This window comes from Gambusia affinis, linkage group LG09 (genome assembly GCF_019740435.1).
Source record: "Gambusia affinis linkage group LG09, SWU_Gaff_1.0, whole genome shotgun sequence".
Classification (NCBI taxonomy): Eukaryota; Metazoa; Chordata; class Actinopteri; order Cyprinodontiformes; family Poeciliidae; genus Gambusia; species Gambusia affinis.
In genome coordinates this window covers 14,869,455-14,890,805 of record NC_057876.1, presented here as the reverse complement: position 1 = coordinate 14,890,805, position 21,351 = coordinate 14,869,455, and the positions used below count along the sequence as shown (strand labels likewise).

Below are 21,351 nucleotides of genomic sequence, written 5' to 3'. Positions count from 1 at the left end.
TGTACATCTGCACATCCTTGAGTTTAATGTGGGGTTTTTTTTGTGTGTGTGTAGCAGGCTGCAAGTAATCATAAATAAAAATGTTTATTGGAGTAGTTAGCTAATCCATTTAACACAACAAACTGACTTTCATAACTCAATGACATCCAATCACTTTTCTCCTTGTGTTTGACATTTACACAGGTTTATTTGAACTTGTTGGAAAGCCATAAGAAACACGTCATCATATTTTTGCGGTATAAAACATGTAAGCTAATAACAATAACATAAAAAACTATATTTTAGTACAATGAGAGTTATAAAATGTTCTCACATCCTTCTCTTTATAGAAAAAAACTCTTAATAGAAATCTTTATGATGGGAGTTCACATTCATTTGTCTTTACTAACACTGCTCTTTTGGTTCTTCTTCTTGAGGAATGATTGTTTTATGTGTAAAAAGACAAGCTGAAAGTGAAACCAGTAATACTCTACTAAAGCATCTGAATGCAATTCTATGTTACAAAAAAGTTTATTTAACACCGTCCTACTTCTAAACTTGAGTTAGTCTTAATGTATCAGCAGACCTGATGCTGATTTTTGCTGATACAAGCAGAAACAAAGCATGAGTTGGTCAGATGTACCAATCTAACGGATGAACCACCATCAGTGTTTTATCAAACAAGGCATTTCAAGACTGGTTGGAATAAAAGATGGTTAAAAGTACCTGACAAGCTTTTGGTAATTTAGTAAAAAGCATTTGAATGATTCAAAGACCATAAAGAACATAATCTACCAATCTGGCACGATAAAAATTCCTCGCTACCATTTCTACAGTACTGGATGATTGCCAATTTATGTTTCCTCAGTGAAACCTGGGGATAACAAAAGCATTCTTAAGACAGTGTTGTCAAGACGGAGTTGCGAGAAATATATTCAAAATCTTAGAGGGAAAAAAAAAGCTTCTCCAATAACTTCACAATTTCAGAGAATTTAGGTTTCAGTGAATCAGCAGGCTGAACGTTATCTGTCCAAGCAATGCAGGACTGGCTTCAGGATTATTTATCAATTTCTCAATGTGCCTCGTGAGGGCAGCCTGATATCTGAGAGTGGTGCTATACTAACATTCAGGTGGATGTAGGATAAAACTAGGCAAATGTTGGCAAAAAGTGGATGTGGGATTTTGAAAAATAAATTAATATTTTTTTCCCCCTGAGACTAAAGGTATTCAAATTGATCCCTTTTTTTTCTAAAATGATGATACTGCATTAAACAAAAAAGTTATTTCAAGGCTTTTTACACATATTTCTTAATGGGGCCAATGAATGTGTAAATCTGTAAATAGAATATTTCTTACAAAATTATCCTCCTCCTTTCATACTGCATCATCGCAGAGATTTAAACTAATCGTCAAAAATAAGTGCACAAAAAACCTCAAAGGGTCGGTGTCCATTTAGACTTTACACGCTGACCCCCAGTTCATGCCTGGATTTGGTCCCGTCCTGATTGGTGTTTGTTCACTTCGTTCTTTCTTTTCTGTGTGTGTGTGTGTGTGTGTGTTGCAGGCGAGCTGAAGGAGATCAAGCAAGACATTTCCAGCCTCCGCTATGAGCTGCTGGAGGAGAAGTCCCAGGCCGCTGGGGAGCTGGCTCTGCTCATCCAGCAACTCGGCGACAAGTTTGGCAAAAACACCATGAGACACTGACAGGCCTTGCACGACAGGGAGGGAGGAAGGCGGAGAAGGTCGGCGTAGAAAGCAGATTCAGGCCAGGTAGTTCACGACCTCAGTGGGAAGACGAGAGACAATGGAGAGGCAGGATGTTTATGCGAATGGACAAGATGAACGGAGAGTAGTTAGCAGCTTAAAATGTGGAAACTGTGCCGAGTTAAAATGAGCTAGCTTTAGATAAAACCCAAGTGCTTTGGACACAAAATGACCAATTAGAGAAGACCAGTAGAAGGCTATTGTAACTGCGACTGACAGTGAGGTTAGGAAAATAAACTCACACATGGAAGGACTTTCTGCTGACGGCTCAATTCTAATTAATGGGAAAGATAGAGACAAGTAAGAAGGAGAAGACAAGTGTGAGGAGATACGAAGAGACACCATGGGGATCAACAGCGATGCAGTGCAGCAACGAGGGCCCCACACCCACTGCCAGAAGATATCAGTGTATCAGCTTATCACCAATTTAGAGGAGAGAGGGGGAAACCCAGTGAAGGGAAGACACTGGAACAGCAAGAGGATGAGGAGAAACTGCTAGTGCTACTCACAGCAGAGATGCCTGCTACATACCACATTTGTAATTGGTCAGATGAAGTGCTGATGCTGGTTGAGATAATGCACACACCTTTATACACAAGGCTGTCTAATTAACGCAGTTCTAATTCACAATGCACAACCTATGATACAAATCCAAGGCAGGAAAATGTATTCATTGCACTGATGTTCAACTCTTTACAGAAATGGTTTGAAGGGTAAGATGATGTGTTTGTGTCTCAGAAATGAATGGAACGTCCTCAACACAACCAGTTAATTAATGGATAAATGCACTAAGTCAGCATGAAAAGACAGTATGGTTATTTCAACTCAGCTGCAGACATTTTGCAAATATAAACGGAGACAAAAAGAAAATGTGTATCGCTTATACATCCTGGAAAATAGGAATTGAACATCAACATTTTTGACACTAGATGTTTTTCTACTTTTAGCCTGAAGTTTACTTTGTTCATAGCAACCAAAGTAATCCACATATTAAAAAGAAAACAAACTGTCTTCAGATCTCTTCAGAGCTTTAGAACAGCTAATATCAATTAGCACTGACAGGCGATATGATTGATTACTTTCTAAACACAAACACTTTCTTTGCTTGTTGATTCAGTTTTCTTTCCTTTCTAAATTGGTTTGGTTTCAAACTATGTAGAGATTGCTTGGGTTGTTACCAACATCTGATATTAATTTAATATAAGCAAACCACTTGAAAATATAGTTACTGAGAAAAATGTTAACGTGTTCAATACTTACTTTTCTCTGCTATGTGAAATTCACATGACCCATTTTCCAAAATGTCAAAACACGCTGACAGAGTTGTGTTTGCCGCTGTAAAATCCAGGAGTCGATTTTTTTTTTTGTTGTTGTTTTTTAAGGTGAAGCAGTGCATTTGGGAGATGAGAAAACCTTGCAATGTGGGAATTTATTTTCACATGCATTGATTTGGCTATAAAGGTGAGATTCTTTTACAGAAGCTGCATGGAGTCATTTTCTGGTCTATTTTTTTCCTGTCCCCTGAGACTCTGCTGCACAGCGTTGAGACATGAGCAGCAACGGTCTGTAGGCAACAACTGAATTTTAGCTTTTTTGATTCCAAGTAGTTGTTTAGTTTTGCAGAGTAATAACTTAGACTTTACCATAATAAATATTGACATGTTGTGCCTAGGCAGCTTGAAGAAATTATCATATTTTCTGATTTATGGTCTGTTCTCAATTTAAAAAAAAAAAGTCATTGACTATATTATACTAATTGCTAACAGTATACATTTTTGTATTGATAAACCTTTGTGTAGAGGGAACGATTTGACGATTTGGCAACTAAAATCTGCACTGTTATCGCACGAGGCGTTCATGCAAAGAAAAACAATATTTGTCATATTTGCATCTGATGCGCTCAGATTGTCATTAAATGAAAAACCCTAACAGACTTGCACCACTTTTCTAATAATCTGAGGGTGACTGAACATGGAAACGTCATGAATGAGCTCCCTGCTGCTTCGGGTAAATCAAAATGAGACATTAATCTCTGAGGGTCAGATGTAATAATATTCATCTAACACAAGTTTCAACCTTTTTCCAATCATACTTCTTTACCCTTCTTGCAGCGTTTCCTACAGTTTATGACAATGGAAAACATCTTTCTTGATTTCACATACTTTCATCAAATCGTTCATGAGAAGCAAATCAGACTTTTTTTTTTTTTCAATAGACTGAGCAAATAAAAGTAAATAATTTCAGCTGCTTACATCTACATGAGTGCACATCCTAATAATTGTGCAATTGTTATTTTTTTTATGCCCGCATATTTATGTTTAATCATGTAAGAAAGTAACTTAGATTATTCCTGGTGAACACCTAACATTACCCTTTGCAATAATTACCCGAGTACAATTACCTGTTTTACTTATGAAATAAAATATCAAAAATATGTTTTCTAGCTTAGGAAAATGTTATTACTAACTTTAGTTTTGCTGACGTGTTTTCTTAGAGAGCAAAGCTTTCTTCCTCGCACATATCCCATCAAAGTTTCTTTCTGATTTTAGAGGCATACAGTTTCATATAAACAGCAGCAAAGTCTTGCTGCAGGTCCCAGGCTGACATTTTAGGGTTTTTGAAGATTTACCATCTGCTGTCAGGATGAACATGCTTAGATAACCAGACCGTAGTATGTTGGATATTACTTTGAATCTCCTTCACTTATACCCTTTGCTCTTCAACAATCTGGAGAAAACAAAAAACTTGGTTCAAGATGGCCGGACCTTAAAATGTTTTAAACATTTCCGCCTGATTTGTTACAGCGTATCACTATATTAAATATCTGTTTGTCCAAATATGATCGGAAAACACACAGTCCGTTAGGTATCCTGTGTTTTTATTTTATTTTATAACTTTATCTCCAAATGAAGACATTGCAACATTTACAATAAGTCACTTCTGCAAAGTGAGGAAGCCGTTATTGTTCCCTGTGTCAGCTGCTTAAAGAGTCTGACTGCATTATGGAAAGAATCTCTACAGAAATAAACTTTTTCTGTTTATGTCTCACTCCTCAGTCCAGTCTCCGTCGTCTCCTCTCTTTCAGCGCCTGCGTTATTTATGCCGTGACGCAGGTTGTGTGCTGTTTACAAAAAGCAGAAGTCTCCCTGATTTTCACCTTCATCTTCTGCCTGATTTGCATTTTCAGGCGCCCCAAAATCCAAAGTAGTCTAACAGAGCGGTGGAAACTGAGGTTCAGCACTTTCTTAACATCATTTTGAACCTGGGCGCCATTATTCCAATCTTTTCAGTGCAGCTCAGTCATAGCTCACTTTTTTTGTGCACTCTGCTGCAACTTTTTAAGAGTTCGGATGAAACGCTTCCCATGCTGTTTCATGCCGTTTTAGTAACAACCTGAGCAGTGAAGAGTCTTAAATTCTAACAACTTACATCTGCAGTGAGTTGTTTTTAATTGGGAAAATGTAAATGTTTTCTATTCTGATTAACACTGACTGTGTATGAACGAGCTCCAGGGGCTTTTCTTCCTCCTCTGCAGAGTTTAAACCTTTAGTCCCATGAGCAGAACCAGAGGGTTGCTTTTGCCAATATCTGAGATTTTTTTTTATTTTTTATCTGATCTATCTGATAGTTATTGCAACATTTATTTTCAACCTGCAGTAAATTCATTTTTCACATACACAAATGTCCTTTATTTTAGACAAGAAAGTAAAACTCAAAAGTCTCTTCGTGTAGTGATGTTATGTGTGAGAGCTGCTGATTGCTCTTATTGTTTGTCTGTTTTTTTTTTTTTTTTTTTGCTGGATTTATGAAATCAGACAAACTATAAGATTTGGCCAAGAGAAAGTTTTATCATTCCTATACAAATAAAGTATCTGAAATACTGTATTTTTGACTTGTACCCGAGACATACTGACCAAAATCTGGTTCTTTATATTGTCATATTTTTGATCCTTGAAATAAATATGCTCTAAACTGGCTGGTTTGGAATTAATGCACTTTGTGTGTCTACGCTGGTGCAGTCTGATTGTGCTTTTCCCTGCCTGGATGACGGCTACTGGAGCGAAACCAGACAGGTGGCTGCAGAGTTGCTCCACACTTCCACAAAGGCACATTAACACACTCAGAAGGAACAAAGCCCACAGATGCTCTCGAAATAGAAATTTTAGCAGCATGTGGATCCCACCTTGAGGAAACTGTACACACCGGTACTCAAACATACTGAGATGTATTATTTATTATATGTAGCATTTTTCTTCTGTTCAACTCAATAATTTAGTTCAGTTTTATTCATATTATGCTAGCTTGCAAAACTAAGCTGAAGGACCATTACAAAGCAGTTTCTGATATTTAATCTGATACTGTCATATTCAGGATAATATAAAATTGTAATTATATTCAGATACTTGTAATGTTCAGTAGAACCCATTGTTGAGAAAATAATAATTTAAACCAGCAGACTTTTACCTTATCTTAACTTTTAGTCAATTCCATTTTATGAAATGTGTAAAAGCAGCTATTCACACAGAGAAGAAACATAAATACTGAAGGCAATAGTAGGCAAAAAGAAAAGAAGCAAAGGTATAGTGCTTGTTATTGTTCACCATTCTATGCCAATGGCAGCATAACCCACATTGATAATTGGAGTCAGTTCTAACTATAAGTATTATCAAAAATGCACATTTTCAACCATAAACCTGTAGTTTATGAGTAAGACGCACTGTTGTAAAAATGTTAATCATTAGTTCTTTAAGAAAAGATGGAGCGTGGTCATTAAGAGCTTTATACATGACAGAACAAATGGTTGCCGTCTTGCGTGAAGAGAAGCTGAAACTGTAGAAACATGATCTTTTCATTTAATGCTTATCAGAACGCTCTGCTGCGGTTGGGTTAAACTGAAGGCTTTTTACTGGATTGCTCTGTAGGGAGTTCTTCATTTACATGCTAGGAGGTTCCATTTAATATGCAAATCATCTCCTTCAGCAGCGTTTTCAGATCAGTGACACACGTCACATGAAATGACTCGCAGACATGCGAGGAGTAAGAGAAAAAGAGTAATGGCTTAGTAAGTAAGTAAGGTTTTGGGGCCCAAACCTGCAACCAGCACTGCTTATATGTACCTAGGAAAAAAATATATCAATCTCTGCAATACAAGAAGAACAAAACTGATCTTTTTGTCTTTGGTGTTCCACTTATGCCATCTTTAATCTGATGAGGGAGACAACATTCAACCTTGCTAACAAAAACTGACTACAACATAAGAAAAATGTAAGATTTTCTTACTTATTGATTAGTATGTTTTTATTGTAATTTCATAACTGATGGCCAATGAGTTCACATGGCATTTTCAGCCTTATTAATATTGTTAATGTATTGATAAAATCTTCTATAATAACAAACTGTTAAAATTTAGATAAATAGCTCTCTGCATATGAGTTCTTCTAAGAATTAAATAATTAATTTTGATGTAATCTGGCAGCATACAGATAAAAAAACTCCTTTGACTTGACTGATGAAATATTTAAACACAAAACTGATATCTTGAAGGTTCTGTTTTTGTGTCTCTCTGGAGTCTAGAGGGCCACATAAGGCGCCATGGCGGTCCAGATTTGGCTCCAGAGCCTTAAGTTTGAAACATACTTTTTAATAACATTAGACTTTTGCTCTGTAGTCCAAGAATCCTCTTCTGCAAATACGCGACACAGACAGCAACCCCAGTGAGCGCTGTCCTTTTCGCAGATCCAAACACAGATGTCGCTTTACTCTGTTCCTGTTTAAACACTGAGCGCTCCATGTGCCTGAAGCCGCAGCAACTCAACGGAAAGGCATCACAGTTGGTTGACTTACCGAAATAGCATTTTAAATCACCATTTGTGAGATATTCTAACAAACCATGTGGCATGTCAAATGGCATATTGCACTTTTTTTAACTTTAATAAGGACAGAAACAGAAAAGAATTAGCAATGTGACGTATAAAGTCATACTTATAACACCATTTGATCAGCTTCCATTGACTCATTTGGAATCATGGAGAGGACTGGTGTGCTTGTCAAAGTTTTCCTCTAGATACCCTTCTTATATACAGTGAACAAAAAATATGTAACTGACACACAATTGTACTTAACATAACTCTATGTTATTTCAAACTGCACTAATTGTCCTTACTCCCACCTCACTTATGTGATGTAAAGTAACTTTTAGAAGGTCTAAAAGTCGAAGAGCTGATGTGGAATTTGAAACCTTATTTGCCTGTAAGTGTGAGTGTGTTGGGTGCCTGGTCCTGCACCTGAGTTGACCCCACCAAACACACTCGGCGTGAAACAGACGCATCCTGAAACAGTCCCCCGTAAAGCCACACTGTAAACACTGTGGTCCTACTTACATCCAGATGTTTATGAGAAGTCAAACTCATCCATACCTTTCACTCAAAGCGTTCTCTGCATTGTTTTAAGCTGTTTCTGAACGACTCAGTTTTATTACCCGGGTCTGCTTATAGCCAGAGTGAAGCTGTCATTAAAAAAAAAAAAGGAAAAAAAGAAACTTCCCTTAAATAGGCATCTTGTAAAATCCTGTCAGGTCTGCCACGTCTTCCTTTTTCTTTGCATATCTCTGACAACCTTATTTATTTTGCAGAAAACCTTCAGGAAAAAAAAACAAAACATTCCAATGTTGGATAGTTGATGCTGGCAACAAGTTATATCACCCCAGTAGAAGCCCCTCATTTCATGAACAACCATGTAAAAAGACACATTCAGGTGTTGTGGAAAAGTTATTTGTCTGTTTAGGAACCACGAAATCATTGGCATGCCGAGAAAATGTCTAAAAGACTGCAGAGGTGACTTAAATTTGGTTACGAAGTGTCTAACACTTTATTCAAAACTGGAAGACAAAAGGAGGATCATCGTCTTTGATGTGGTCTAACAAAAATCCTGAGTGGTGATAATAGGTGATCACTTAAATTACATCAAATTTTTAAAAAGTTAGAACGATAAACAACAGAACTCAATGCTGTGTGTAATGGTAAATGTAAGAGCATTTTCACATGCACAGTGTGAAGGGGAAAATGTGTAGCCATAAGACAACCACTGATTAGTGAGGCTACATGGAAAAAAGGCTTTAATTTACTAGGGAGCATAAAGATTGGACTCTAGCATGATGTAAGAAGGTTATGTGGTCTGATGCGTCCAGATTTACCCTCTTCCAGAGTGATGGATGCAGAACAGAGGCAGAAGAAGTGATGCATCCAATCTACTGTAGCAGTCTGTGAGGCAGCACTATGACTGCAGTCAGTCAGGTTCAGGTTCAGCAACATTATGAGATCAGCTGAGTACTCAAATGCTGAATGACCAGATTAATCCATCAATTATTATTAGTTTTTTCTCTCTTCTGATGGCGTGGGCATAATCCAAGATGACAAAGATCGGGCTCAAATCGTGAAAGAGTGGTTCAGGGAGCATGAGACGTCATTTTCACACAGGGATCAGTTTGCATTTTGTGTATAGACTATTGAGTAAAATAACGCAGAAGCAGGGGGAAAAAAAAGAAAAACGTGTTAGCTTAAAAATGCCGCACTGCCTGCAGGAACAAACAACCAAGCTCCTTTGCTGTAATAAATTTAGTCTGAGGAACACGGGATCCCGGAGGTCCACAGGAGATCTTATTATCTCACTTTCTTCACTGCTCCCCCTTACATTTCTGATATGAGTTTGAGCTTTAGGGGCATTACTCACCAATTCACTCAGTGGCTGTTTGTGCATCGGTGAGCATAGTTTTCTGTTTTAATAAAAGAAAATGATGTAGTTAGTTAAATGTATCGATGCTTGATATGTGTGAAATGCAATCTGACAATAGATTGCAAAAAAAAAAAAAAAAAAAGACAGCAATTCCACAGAGGTTAGTTTGTGTCTTGATTGTTACTTTGAGCTGCATGGTGTGAAGTGACACTGCTTTTCTGGTGGAATTTGTCCCTGTGGCCCGAGGTGAGGAAGAGTTTTCATCTTCTCTCCTCTTAGTGTCTCCATCCGTCTTTCTCTGTCTTCCTCTCGCTCTCTCCTGAGAGCATGGAGCTTTGTGACCTCCAGCCACTGAGAGACAGGGAATCCATGGATTTGGGGAAGAGTCTCCTACGCTCTCACTGGGAGATGAACTTCTGCTGCATTCACGGGTCTAAAATATGGCAATCGTCTTCACAAAACCTTCTATAGTGGTCCCAGATGCAACCTGCAGGCATTTCACAGTCACTGGAGCATTAACGCACAGAAACCCATGCAGATCTGCACACCATACGACTTCTAGCATAGAAACAAGAGTCATGCAAAAGTGTGAATTTCTCTTGAACATTTGTAAATTGTACTGTATGTTAATTGGAGTATATTTCATTGACCAAACTTAAACATCAAATGACATTGGAGTGTGTCGTTTTGACCTTTTGCAAATATTCCAAAAAGTGTGGTTTGCAATTATATTAATAATTGGAAAGTGGTAACGAAGTCTTCGTTTACAGTTTGCCACAACATGTGTCAGAGGACCAGCCCGATAGACACTGGAAGTTTTCAAAAATAGTTCTTAATTAAATAAAAATGTCGACAACAAAAAAGGTCTTTCAAAATGAGAAGATGGACCCAAACTTCAGGCCAAAATGACAGACTTCAACTCAGGTAGTAACACAAAGAACACGAGCACAAACTGACCTGACAAACAAGACATGGAGGGGAACTTAAATAGCGACTGATCAGACTGCTGCTATAAATGACCAACAAACTAACATTCAGATACTGGCTGTAGCATTATTAATAAGCAACCTGTAAATAAATCCAATGCTATTTGGTCACAATAAGTTGCCCAAAATATTAGAAAAACCAAACAAATAACAAATTTCCCTCCTCCCTGAAATCAAATGGTGTGATCCATTTATGAGGTTGTGCCATTTAAGGAGAACTGAAGCAGATGGGACTCTCTTCTTTGTGGCTCTCCAGCAGCAGCTCCAAGGTAACATTCAGCCTCTTATCTGATGTATGACAGCAGGAACAGATGTCACACCTTGTAGGGGTCATAGCGGCTGCCCCGGTCAGATGAGACCAAAGCATTTGGCAGGAAACTAAAGCTGTACAGACCGCTGAAGACACCATGCCCGCAATCCAACAAGGCGGTTGCTGCTTCATACTGTGGGATGCTTTTTTTTCTACAAAGGACAGGAAAACTAGTCAGGGATTATTAGAAGATACATGGAAGAAAACGAGTGAGTGGCTTCAAAAGACCCGAGACTGGGCCGGGGGTTCACCTTCAATCTGGTCAACAGCCCTAAATGTGCAACCAGAGATACAATGGATTGATTTAAATCACTGCACAGTCATGCTCCAAAATGGCCTAGTCAAAGTCTAGACCTAAATTCAAGGGTTAGGGTTGAGTCTGACTAAGTAGGTAAAGATACAGCGCAGTCCTCCAGCTGTAACTGCAAAATGGGATTTAACTAAATACTGAGGAACAAATGTCTAATTTTTCAGGTTCTTATTTGTAAATATTTTGGAATCCATCTATGCTTTTCCTCTTACATTACTTTGAGCTGGTCTGTCACATTAAGTTCCAATAAGATATACTGGTTGTAATTTTGAAAAGCTAAACGGTGTGTATATTTTTGCAATCAACATACCTTCTGGTCGACAAACAGAAAAATTGCAAAAACACTCTGAGGGATTTTGCCAGGAAGCAGGTTTAAATTCAAATGCATCTCTGGCTCCTAAAGTGACGCATGTGCTGCACTTCGTTTTTAACACACATATACAGCTTATATCCAGGAGATTAATCACACCCGTAAGCTGTTTCAGCCTGTCATCTCAGTACTTCGTAAGAAGAACGCCTTCTGGAGGCGACTTTATCATCAAATTCCTGCTAAACAAGCTAAAGAACAGCCATGGAGCTGAAAGCTGTCAGGAGCCTCCAGTTGTATTCAAGTTTTTCAACAGAAAAGACGTGCCATTAGAGACGTAGGAATCATTTCTAACCTGCTCTATCTCGGTTTTGCTTCTCCGGCATGATGGCTGGCAAAATGAATCCGAAGTTCATGACTGTCTGACTTCTGCTGCGAAGTCCGACCAAGGGCGAAACGCCAATATCTCATTTCTGGAGCAGTCAGGGAGGTGATGGAGTGGCAGAGGACAGGGCCACGGGGAGGGGCGGGGGCATCAAGATGAAAAGATTTGCTGAGTATTTACCTTCTCCTCAGAGCCGCCCTGCACCGGTTCAGGATGGATGAAGAGCCTGATGGGACAGCTCCTACTGGCTCTCCAGGTGGCTCCGCAGAGCCGCCAGGGGCATGAACCGCTGCACTGAGGGAGAGGAGTGGAGGCAGCCTTGACTCGAGATAAATGTGTCACGAGAGCGTCTTTGTAATTGGTTGCGTTTTCTTTTTGCCCCCTCAGAGAAATATTCATCCTCCATTGTCGCAAAATACTTTATTGTAGTTTTGAGAATTATGTCCGCTCAGGCCCTCCGAGGCTCAAAACAGAGTTGTAATTTGTGCAGCTGTGGTCTGAAAGTCTTTTGGACGTGAATCTAATTAATCATCACAGGGACAACCTTCTGACTGCTGGCGCTGCAGCGTGCCAGAGACTCCTTTAGGCAAGAAACCGCTCCTCCCAGTGTCCTCTGCTTGTTGTCGGGGTTCAAGTGAGAATAAAAAGTGCTCCATGTGTAAAGCATAAATGTGTAATAAAACCCCTTAATATGAGAAAATGGATAAATAGAAGACACTTTAAAGTAGTTTGTAGAAACTGGATGAGTGAAACTAAATAATTCTCTATGCTTCAGTCTTTGACCTCTTGATTAATCATTCATGAAGAACAATTGAACAAATTTCTGTATGACTATCAATCTGAATTCAGCCAACAAACTCTACCTCAGTTCCTTTATTGTATTGTTTCATTTAGAGAGCACTCCACAGGTGATGTTTGTTTAAAATAGATTTATCTTTTGAATAATCAGTTCTCTCTTCACCGTTTCGTGTGAAGTGACAAAATAAGGTGGGCTCCTTGTTCAGCTTGGATTATCAAAGCTCCAGCTGTTGTAACCTTTTTAATTCTTGATCTGACTCTAGATATCTGCTGGTTTAGATGGAAAACTATTTTCTTTTCAGTCATTTCCTGACTTTTGAAGATCACACATCTATCATGATCTTAAAAAATAAAATGATCTTTTTAACATTTTGAAAGGTGGCTAAAAGAAACGAGCTTCTGTGTTTATATTTACAACCCGGAAAAACAGGAAGTAATGAATTACTGATGAAATGTCCGTACATAATCTGATCAACCGAAGTGTAGTTTGAGTGAAAATGCTTTTTTCATATATGGAGGTAACATTTCTTTCTTTACTGCAGTGAAATGCGTTTAGATATAAGTTGATTTTTTATTTTTTTTCTGCATTTTTTGGTGCAAGAATGTGCTGCTGATTAATTTATTTGAAGTTTATTTACAATCTCTTTGAAGGGTGTCAATAAGTGTGGAAGCGTTTTCTGCATGTGTTTGGCAGGAATCTTTCATTTCTTTCCCTCAATTTTTAAGCTCAGAATAGTTACATTGCATTTAGGATTTTGCCGTATTTTAATCCTTAATCGTTATTCCGATTTGTTGTCTTGATTTTGTTTTGGCTGTGATACGTTCCTGGCGGGAGCATCACCTGAGATAATGCTGCCCTCCTGCAGTTGTTCCTCTACTGCTATTAACTTTCTGCTCATACTGAGCCACCATGGTTCTGTTAAAGACCAGTCTTTCCTCTCTACTGTCGCCACATGCATGTTCAGTATGAGGGACTGCTGCAAAGTCAATAACACAATTCAAATGATACTAGGAGGAATGAACGCTCCAAGTCAATGACTTGAAACAATCTACTGGGTTTCGGTAAATAGAAACTTTTTAAACTAATGTGAATAATGAACTGAACTTGACTTTTTTGCTTGATAACAAGGATCAATTAGAATGCATGCATGACTCAATTGAGTGTCTTTCTTTCTCCTATTTTTGTAAAGTGCCTAGACATGATTTGTTGTGAATTGGTGCTATGTAGACAAACTGAACTGAAGTGCAGGGTTTCTAAATTGCCCAAATTGTAGATTCAAACTTTCAGTTGACAAATGTGTTTTGTTTACTTTTCATACGTTGTTTCATAAAATGTCTAAAGCAAAGTAGGGACAGAGCTGCTCAGTATCTGGAAATCCGCTTTAAATAATATGTGAAAATATAACCTTTTAAAATGAGGATAACTACTTTTATCAGTTGCAGACAGATGGGGAATGGTTTTATTTGAACTTCTATTTTTAATAAATGCTCAGAGTTCAGGAAACTATCTCATTTGGTTTGAAGTTTTATTGTGACAAATTTGCACATTTCTTTTGAGACTATAGCATAATTTTTACATTAACAAAACAAAAATATTTTGAATATGAGCGAAATTATTTAGTGTAGACATTAATATAATATAATGTCATTTTAACTTTACTATGTACTCTGTGTCACAGGCAGTCCCACATGTTGTTTGAGTGTTAAAATGAATCCACTGTAATCAGAGCACAGCTAATAAAATCTGAGCCACTAAAGTCAGCATCAGCCATAATTGACCACCATGTTCCAATAATTCATCCTCTTATGAAATGCATCAGCCATATTGGCAGCTGCGATCGGCAGATAGGAGATGCTGTTCCATGCCATTTCCTGAACTGCAGATTTTTACTCAAATTTTCCTTCTCTGTAAGAGAAATAACTGAAAGAAACCAGGAGGGAATTACAAAGAAAGTTATGTTCACAGTCGCAGCAACTCGGCTCGTAAATACAGCTAAATTTCCTCTCGGTTCTTTATGTATCTGCAACATAGTTTCCCTTTTATGGGCTTGCTGCAGTTCTTTTGGCCGACATTCATCTTCTGGATCACTTGTTCCCTTTTCGTCCCCGTTTGGTTGTTGTCAATTTTGTTCTACTTTTTCAAACTTATCCTACTTCTTTGTTTTCTTTTTTCCACTTTAGTTCCTTTGTGTGTTTTTTTATTTCTCCTTGCATATGACATTTTTTTCATCTATCTGTCACCTGCTGTTTGTTTCGGTCTGCTTTCATTCTAGTTCTTGTCACGTTTCACGTGTCTCTTCGGCTCAGGCGAAACATACATGCATACTTCTGGTGGGATCAGAGGCTACGTTCTATATGTAGTGCTACTTCTGTCATTTCCCATCTGTTTGTTTCGCTGGTCTGATATCCTCTGTTCCACCCTTTTGCTGCTCAACATCTCCTTCTTTCCCCACTCTTTCTTCTTCAGTCATTTGCTTCTTTTCCACCCCCCTTAGATCTCAGGCTTTTTGGAGAATGTTTTGCTCCATCATGCGGCAACTGAACCGAGGACCTCCACACACTCTACTCACCCGGAGGAGACCCACCTTTCACTTTACAGAACTTCTTCACTGATCCCGAACGCAAACTCCACTGAATCAGTCACATTTGAAAGTCAGATCAAGCAAGGCTAAAAAGGATCGATGATTTTCAGCAGCTTTGCTTAGATGCTAAGAACAAACAGCATCTAAGCAAAGATACTGTAGTTCTAAAGATTGATTACACATACGATCCCTCCTGCTTATGCAGAGTGAGCTTTATTTCTATAGTTGTCCTGCAATGATAAGATATTTTAAATTTAGCTGAGGAAATGTGGTGCATCAGAGAAAGAAATTATATGCTAATTAAGTAAGTAATTAAGTGTTTGCTGAGAGATTCAGATTTCCTTCACTTAACCGTAGAAATATTAAAATCTTTTTTGCAACATTTCTGTCTGAATTGTGTTGATTCTTAATGCTTCTGATTAGTTACACGACAGAAAGAATTTTTCTTTCTTTCTTTTTTTTTTTTTTTTTTTTAATAGGCTTTATGGGGCGGAGCGTGTGTGTGTGTGTGTGTGTATGCGTGTGTGTGTGTGTGCGTGTTTGAAGGGTGTGTGGGATGGCAGATGGATGGGCTTGCCCAGGGCGCCAGTAACACTAGAATCGCTGTTGTTTCCACAAACATCCTTCACAGACTTCTGTCACAAAGTTTATTACTTGTTTCCACAACTTTGAAGGATCCCAAGAGGTTTATGATCGAAAGCGCTTTAATGGCCTTCCAAACCGATGGTTTACGGTCATCGCTTTGCAGTGCTTTCAATTATAGCATCTTGGAGGGTATCAAACAGCTCTGTTGTCTCACCCGCTGTAAAACAGCAAGCCCGTATTTATACATTAGACTGTGGGAAACAATAAGCGCCTCTCCTTTTAGCCCTCTCTAAAAAATAGTCTAAGCATTTGGCGTGTTGTGAGATAATCAAGTGACTAATTGTGCAGCATCTGAGTTCTGCCATCGGGGGCATTTTAAGCACTGGCAGAAGAAAGTTGTGATTTGCCAGATGAAGATGATGTGTTGAAGAGATTGAATGCAATTACAGAAAATGAGAGAGAGGAGACATCTGCTTTGTTTGTCTAAGATTCAGTCCTACTGAATCAGTCTGGGTGATAATTGGAGTTTATTGACATAAAAGACAAAAGAGCGCTCGCTGCCCATATAGACATTAGTCATCATGTTGCGTTTCATGTGGTTGCCTGTTTTCTCTCTCAATCCGTCTCTCTGTCTGTGTTTATGTAAGTGTAAGCAGTGTGTGATTCAAGATTGAGGTTTAAGAAGGCCAGATGACTCCCATCCATGTGTTTCCATGCGCATACGCAGGACCATGTACAGCAGAGTGCTTGTATTCAGTCTCTTGTGTCACTGAAAAGTCTGTCTGTCAAACTACTATTTTCTGAGGCCAATTGTAGTGTCTTGGCATGCGAACATAGAGGATCTTATTGTTTCGAAATATCGATCATTAGTGATTTGGGGACTTTGGCAGAGCTGTTTTTATGAGCCCATCTGCCACAGAGGCAGCATAAAGCAGAGATGGATAGACCCTATAGACACTATATTTGGGTGGCTGTTGGCATCCTGCTGGTGCGTCGGCTGACTCCTCTGCTCTGTGAGGTTCATGCTGAGGAAAGCAAGAAAATAATTTAATGGCGCAAAAAAAAATAAACAAAACTCAGCAGACTAAAGCAATTTGCCTCGCAGGAATAAGCCGTGACGGCTGAGTAAAGCACTGCTGCGAGTGGAGATTACCTCCTCTTTTGTTGCCGCTATTAACGGTGCCCTCACTTTACTGATAATTCTAGGTGACTGAAATGTAGTGATGGAAAACAGTAGAGCTGCTTGAGGAGATATTTTGTGTATTTTTGTCCTGTCACTCTTGGAAAAAAAAAACTGACTGATAACAAATTAGAATAGCCAAATTGTCCAGCTAGTTGACAGAGATAGAGAGGTTACAAACAAAATCACTGCCGACCATTCAGGTCTGTCACTTGCTTTCTGTGTGTCACATCACTGGGAGCATGAAGACTATTTTAAACATTTAGCTTCTACAAAACTGAATGACTGAAGCACCTAAACATTCATATTATTATTATTATTAAATCTTACTTTGAGTTGCTTTCATCCTTTTATGGGATTAAAGAGATTAAGAAATAATAAATAATGACTAGAAATCAAGAAGGAAAACAAAAGACAAAAGGAGTTTTCTAACAGAGTAACTTTTGTGCTGTTGTTTGAGGTAAGTGCTCACTGAACCACGGTTGTTGCAGCCTTCAACACAAAACCCAGCCCTGATAAACTACACAAACTATGAGTATAGGCATGGATGGGTCCATGTCAGGTCGCCCCTTCTCTACCTCCATTATCATTTCATAGTAGAGTAATTCTCTTGACAGTTGACTATAATGACTCATGAAAAAAACGATTCCTCTCAAAAGCCACAGTTAGTATACTGGTGTGTTTGTGAGTAAAATAACAAACAGCACCTGAAATCATTTCAAAAAGTTTCCACATGTAGGACTATATTCATCCTGCACAACTCAAATGTACAGCAAATCTGTTAAAAGGGAAGAAAAAAATGAAAAAGTATCAATATTGCACTTAAAAACTCAGGATTTGTTTTCTCTACATATTCAGGAGAGAAAAAACTTTTCAAAGATGATGACTATGCTTTTGCAACATAAAACATACAGGTTATTTCATCTTTTCTTTGCTATTAGATAGATTCAGTGCAGTACCATTTTGTTAGGTCAAAAGCAAATCAATAAACACACTACAGTTCCTCCAAAATGCAACCACCAGGGTACTTTCAGGTACACCAAAGAGAAACCTGTTTGGCTTCTCTTCGGTAGTTGATCTAAGAAATAATCTTTGATTTTTGCAGTTTACTTATAATGCTTTCAGAGCCTGTAGCCCCTCTTTACAGAAAATGTCTAATTATCCCATAACATTCACTTGATCACTTTGGTTGCAAAATGTTCATGTGAAAAGCAGTTTTTGTCAACATCTCCTCTTGTGTCATCACAAGACAGCTTCAGTAATGGTGAGTATAGTGGAAGGAATTCACCATACAGCAGACTTGACCTTGGTTTAGTGGAGGTTGATATTATCCCACCCGATGAATGCTTCTACTAATTAAATCTGGTCCACCTAAGCCTCCTTCTTGTTCTGCGATGAGCTCTCTGTAAAGTCATTTTAAAAAGGCTTGAAGAAAATAGATATAAAACGATATAATATGATTAAAGCAGTAGAAATTAAAACTCACACTCTCCTTTAGTCTGGACAACAATATTCACCAAGAACATTTAGTCTATGTCTGTTTTTCTGAAAATTTTGTCTAAAAATTTGTTAAAGTGTGATTTAATAACTTAGCAGGTATCACAAGCTATTTAACCTAATAACATTTATCATTTTAGGAAATATTTGTGGCGAATAAGTCTACTTCTCACTACTACTTCTCTATATCTACTGCAAAAAAAAAAAATCCTCCTTTTGCATTATGTGGCAAAACATGTGCAATTTACTTGGCTTAATGTGAAATCCTAATCTTCTTTGAAAAATAGAGAACTGAGAGCATACTGTTTGAAACAAAAGTAATCCTCTTAAAATAAAGTGAGTCAAAGAAAATGAGAAAAACCGCGATGAAGAATATTAAAGAATAATAAAGAGATGCCGTATTAAACTGTAATCTCCTTATAAATCACAATAACTACTGTTCCAACAACCCTTCGGGCTGTTTTCAGATTTCCCAGGCGACACACATTCTCCCAGATACTGGATTGTTGTAATCTTCTTCCTGGTGTGCCGTAATGCAGGCGCAGGACAGCAGGACAGCAGGACAGCAGGACAGCAGGACCTCGCAAAGTAGCATGGATTATTTGCTGATTTTCTTTGTTTTTGTAAATCATTTTGCTTGTGTCAATATGTCATTAATGTTGGTTGTTGATTGAGACGTGTTGTATGTACGTTTGTTTGTGTATTTGCTCCTCTGTTCTTGTGTTTTAGGCTTACCGGTTTAATTCAGTTGAAAGAGAGCAGATGCAGATGAATATGAAACAGGTCAGTGCCTTGTATACACACTGCACCTTCAGCACCTTCACTTAAGCATCTGATGATATCAGACGCCTTTCACAGAGAAAGCAAACAAATCAGTGGGTCAAGTACTCACAACAATTGGGATTTTGGTCAAAACTTAACTTAGGAGAAGTTTGATCATTGAGGTAGCAATTGAGTTTCCTAGGAGAACTTTTTCATTGACTAAGCGATTAAAGATGAGAACATTCTTCATTCTCCCTAATCTTTTCAACCACAGCTCTGCACCATTCTCTGCTAAGTCATTCTGCTTTGATAATATTTCTGTTTTAATGAGGGACTATGAAATATGTTGGCCCTTGATATTGTTATGACCCCAAGGGTCCTTGTAAAATCCTGCTCTGTCTTTGGGCCACGTCTGCTGGTCATGAACACTCTTAGCACTGGTGTTGTACATGGATTACTTAAAATAGTTTCAGTTAAATCCATTTATGAGAATCCTCATTTGAACCTACAGTCGCTAATAAATTACTGACCTACGTCTCAGATTCACATTTTATCTAAAATCTGAAGGGAAAAAAGTTAAAGTATCTCTTGAATTCAAATCGAATAAAACAGTTCTTTATTGTCTCAAAAAAACAAAGTAAAATATTCTTTGTGAAAGACAAAGACTATTTATTCTTGTTTATTGGTGCTAAACCATAGTTATTAATTATTTCTGTTTCTATCAAACATGTTTTCATTTCAATCAGTCTTCCTTAACTGCTTATCTACTTATGTTTATTATCCTTTATTTTCATTTAATTAAATACTCATCCCCCTGAAGATCTTTACGCGTGGGTCCTTTACAAATTGAATTATGATAAGATCATAACATTTCTCGTACAGTTCTGTTGATTCCGTCAGGGATCAAGTTATCTTATGTGACAACTGATGAGTTGGACTCTTCCCTGGTATTCACCCGTGGCATCCCGCAGGTATTGATGCTTGGACCTTTTTCTTTGTATTTATTTTCCTTGGGTCACCTCCTTCAAAGATTTAGTTCATCATAAAAAGATCGCAACTTAACAGCAATGCTTTTCAGTTATTATTAACAAGATAACTCTTAATTTCCTCCACCAAAATTACAAACAAATGTTCTAGTTTCATTCTTTCTTTCTTTTTTTGCACTAAAGAACATTCCCAATAATTTTGTCTGATCCATTAGAGCCAAGTGTATAATATAAAACACATGACAATTTAGATCTGTTATTTATTGTAGCTATTTTCCTCTAAGTGATTAAATAAGTAGCCTCCTGCCTTATGGAAACAGTAATTCTTGCATTTCATTACTCCAACATTGCTGCAACTCTGTCTATTCCTGCTTAAATAATGAGTCAGCTTCCTGCTTGCAGATGCTCTAAAACTCATCTGCAGAACTTCTTACCAACACTCCATCCATGCTCACATGATTACAGGTCTCATGTCCCTTCTCTGGCTACCAGTGGCACTCCTTCTCCTCATCCACAAAACAATCCATCACTTGGCTCCAACTTACATCAACAATCTGATAACATCATGCACTCCCATTAGACCTCTAAAGTCTTCTGATCAAGATCTTTTGTTTGTTCCTCAATATAGACTGAAAAAGTAGTCTGTGCTTTTTCTCTGGGGGCTTTGTGCTGTGCAACAATATTCCTCTGAAAAATCGAGAAAACTACCTTTTACAAATTTTTTGGACACACCTGGAGATTCATCTCTTGTGTGTTTTCTGTTTGACTCACGTTTGATTCTGCTTTGCATCATATTTGCCTTATCTTATTGTCTCGCATTTTATTGTGTTTTTCTTATAATCTTAACCACTTTGAAGGTTATGTTTTGAAGGAACACATCACAAACGAAGGTTGGTCTATTCTGTAGGTTAATCGTCCATTTTGAGGTAATACATGCACCCTCCAGTCACACCTTTCCACTGCTCTCTCATCACCCCAGTGTGAGACATTCCCCATGCCGGCCCAGAAATGGACCAGAGTTGGGAATGGACTTCCTATCACCCCTCTGAAAACGAGCCTTTATGAACCGAAAAAAGATGGACAGGGAAAACAGATGGAATAGATAGAGACGTGGTGTCCGGGGATGCGCGTGCCTCCTGATCTGCAATTCTCTCTCTCTTTTCCTCTCTCTCCCCCCTCTCTGTGTGAC

General features: G+C 38.2%; 1 protein-coding gene across 1 annotated transcript in view; it reads left to right on the top strand.

Annotated features, from left to right (window-relative positions):
• trpc7b (transient receptor potential cation channel, subfamily C, member 7b) overlaps nucleotides 1–5,719 on the top strand; it is a 61,458-nt gene extending 55,739 nt beyond the window's left edge. The window contains exon 12 of the mRNA XM_044126343.1: nucleotides 1,544–5,719. Coding sequence (XP_043982278.1) covers nucleotides 1,544–1,683 — 140 coding nt within the window. The 3' untranslated portion in view covers nucleotides 1,684–5,719. The remainder of the gene's footprint in view (nucleotides 1–1,543) is intronic.
• The last annotated feature ends 15,632 nt before the right edge of the window (nucleotides 5,720–21,351 follow it).